The sequence below is a fragment of the Dama dama genome, chromosome 18, assembly GCF_033118175.1.
Source record: "Dama dama isolate Ldn47 chromosome 18, ASM3311817v1, whole genome shotgun sequence".
Lineage (NCBI taxonomy): Eukaryota > Metazoa > Chordata > Mammalia > Artiodactyla > Cervidae > Dama > Dama dama.
In genome coordinates, this window is record NC_083698.1 from 101,295,028 (window position 1) to 101,297,264 (window position 2,237).

The 2,237-nt window shown below is 43.3% G+C and overlaps 1 protein-coding gene across 1 annotated transcript; it reads left to right on the forward strand.

Moving 5' to 3' along the window:
* The first annotated feature begins 543 nt into the window (after positions 1-543).
* On the forward strand, positions 544-1,650 carry TAS2R39 (taste 2 receptor member 39). The gene is given in 1 exon segment (XM_061166556.1): positions 544-1,650. A coding segment is annotated over 1 exon segment (1,062 nt). The 5' UTR covers positions 544-588.
* Positions 1,651-2,237: the final 587 nt, after the last annotated feature.

Here is a 2,237-nt window from a genome sequence, read left to right on the forward strand (position 1 = left end):
TCTCCTCTCTCTCTCCCTCTTTGACTTTGGACAAGTTAGTTTCCTGACCTGCAAAATGGAGAAAATAAAAGTGCATTCTTCATAGGGCTGTTGTAAGGTTCAAATTTCATAATATATATGAAAGCGTTTGGACAGTGCCTAGCACATAAGAACTATATATATAGAGAGAGAAATAGATATTTGAAGTTATTATTATTTTCAATCAGTTCCCTGAGGTCACAAGTGAAACAGTTAAACAGGGACTTGGCGAACAGATGGTTGACTTAACTGGAGCTATTAAGAAACACAGCTCTCAATTCTGTGTTAGTGATTTATAAAGGAGAGTCTTCTCAAGTTCTCCCCTGGGCCCCACGATTGAAATAACACACCAGTGCATCCAAAAATAAATGGGAGGGGACAGGAAACAAATCCTTGCATCATTTGCAGCTCCAGACTTAGAATTTTAAAATAAACAAATGATGTAGATTTGGAAATGATGCATCCACTGCTTCCTCTTGTGACATGATGAGTGGAAGCTACCACAGACTCGCACATCAAGTGCTAAGGAGACATTTTCCTCCAGACATCGAAGAGGAGCAACCACTCGGGATGATCCAAGCCTGCAGTTCCTCGGAAAATGATCTGTCACCATCTCTTGTCATTTGGATGTTAATAATTATAGGCACGGAATGCATCCTTGGTATCCTCGCAAATGGGTTCATTGCGGCGATAAACACAGCTGAATGGATTCACAATAAGGTGCTCTCCACCAGTGGCAAGATCCTGCTTTGCCTGGGTGTATCCAGAATAGGTCTACAAAGCTTCATGATGCTAGAACTTACCTTAAGCTCAACATCCCCACAGTTTTACAATGACGACGTCGTGTATCATGCATTCAGAGGGTGTTTCATGTTCTTAAATCATTGCAGCCTCTGGTTTGCGGCCTGGCTCAGCTTCTTCTACTTTGTGAAGGTGGCGGATTTCTCCTACCCCCTCTTCCTCAAGCTGAAGTGGAGAATTTCCAGACTGATGCCCTGGCTTCTGCAGCTTTCAGTGTTTGCTTCCTTGGGCCAGAGCGTGCTCTTCTTCCAAAACATCCATACTATGAACTGCAACAGTATTTTTACTCCCCACTCCTTCAACTCCACTCGGAAAAAGTCCTTCGCAGAGGCCACTGTGATCAACCTGGTTCTTTTCCTTAACCTAGGGATCTTCGTCCCTCTGATCATGTTTATCCTGGCAGCCACCCTGCTGATCATCTCTCTCAAAAGACACATCTTGCACATGAAAAGCAATGCCACTGGCTCCAGGGACCCCAGCATGGAGGCTCACCTGGGGGCCATCAGAGCTATCAGCTACTTTCTCATTCTCTATATTGTCAAAGTACTTGCTCTCTTTCTCTACACGTCCAACTTCTTTGACATCAATAGTCCCTTGAATATTTTGTGCAAAATCGTCATGGCTGCCTACCCTGCGGGTCATTCAATTCTACTGATTCAGGACAACCCTGGGCTGAAGAGAGCCTGGAAGAGGCTTCAGGCTCAAGTCCACCTTTATTTTAAAAAGTAGTCTCTAACATTCACACTCAAAGCACCTTTCCCAACCAGCTCTGCCTTTTCCTCATCTAGACTTCTATCTTCCTACCTTCTTTCTTCCCCAGACCTGATCTGATCCTTTCACTCGGTGTGTTTTTGGTATTGGAGGTGAATCTTCATTTATCTCTTTTGTTTCATGGGCACAGTTTTAGTGATGCTTGACAAATTCTTCACTTGAGTCTTCCATTTCTACCCCACCCCCTTTATCTGAAGCAGTGACTGTGGACAATGGCCACACATCAGAATCTCTAGAGGAAATTGTTTTTTAATACCAGTATCGAGGCTGGCCCCAAATCAATGAAGTCAAGATTTCCGGGGCTGGAACTTGGACAATTTGCTCAGTTCTCCAGGTGATTCTGATGAGCCTGAGTTGACGCAGCCACCAAAATAAAGCAAGGCTTTACAACTTGAATTTCTGGCAACTTCTCTCCTTCCCCATCCACATGTCTTTTAAACAGATTCAGATTATTCAAGAAGCTTTCTGAGTAATATCTGGAAATGCATTTTATCTCCATCCTCTAAAAACATAATCTGAGTAATTTGGAATATTTATCAAAATTAATGAACTGTGGTGTTGGAGAAGACTCTTGAGGGTCCCTTGGACTTCAAGGAGATCAAGCCAGTCTATCCTAAAGGAGATCAGTCCTGGGTGTTCATTGGAAG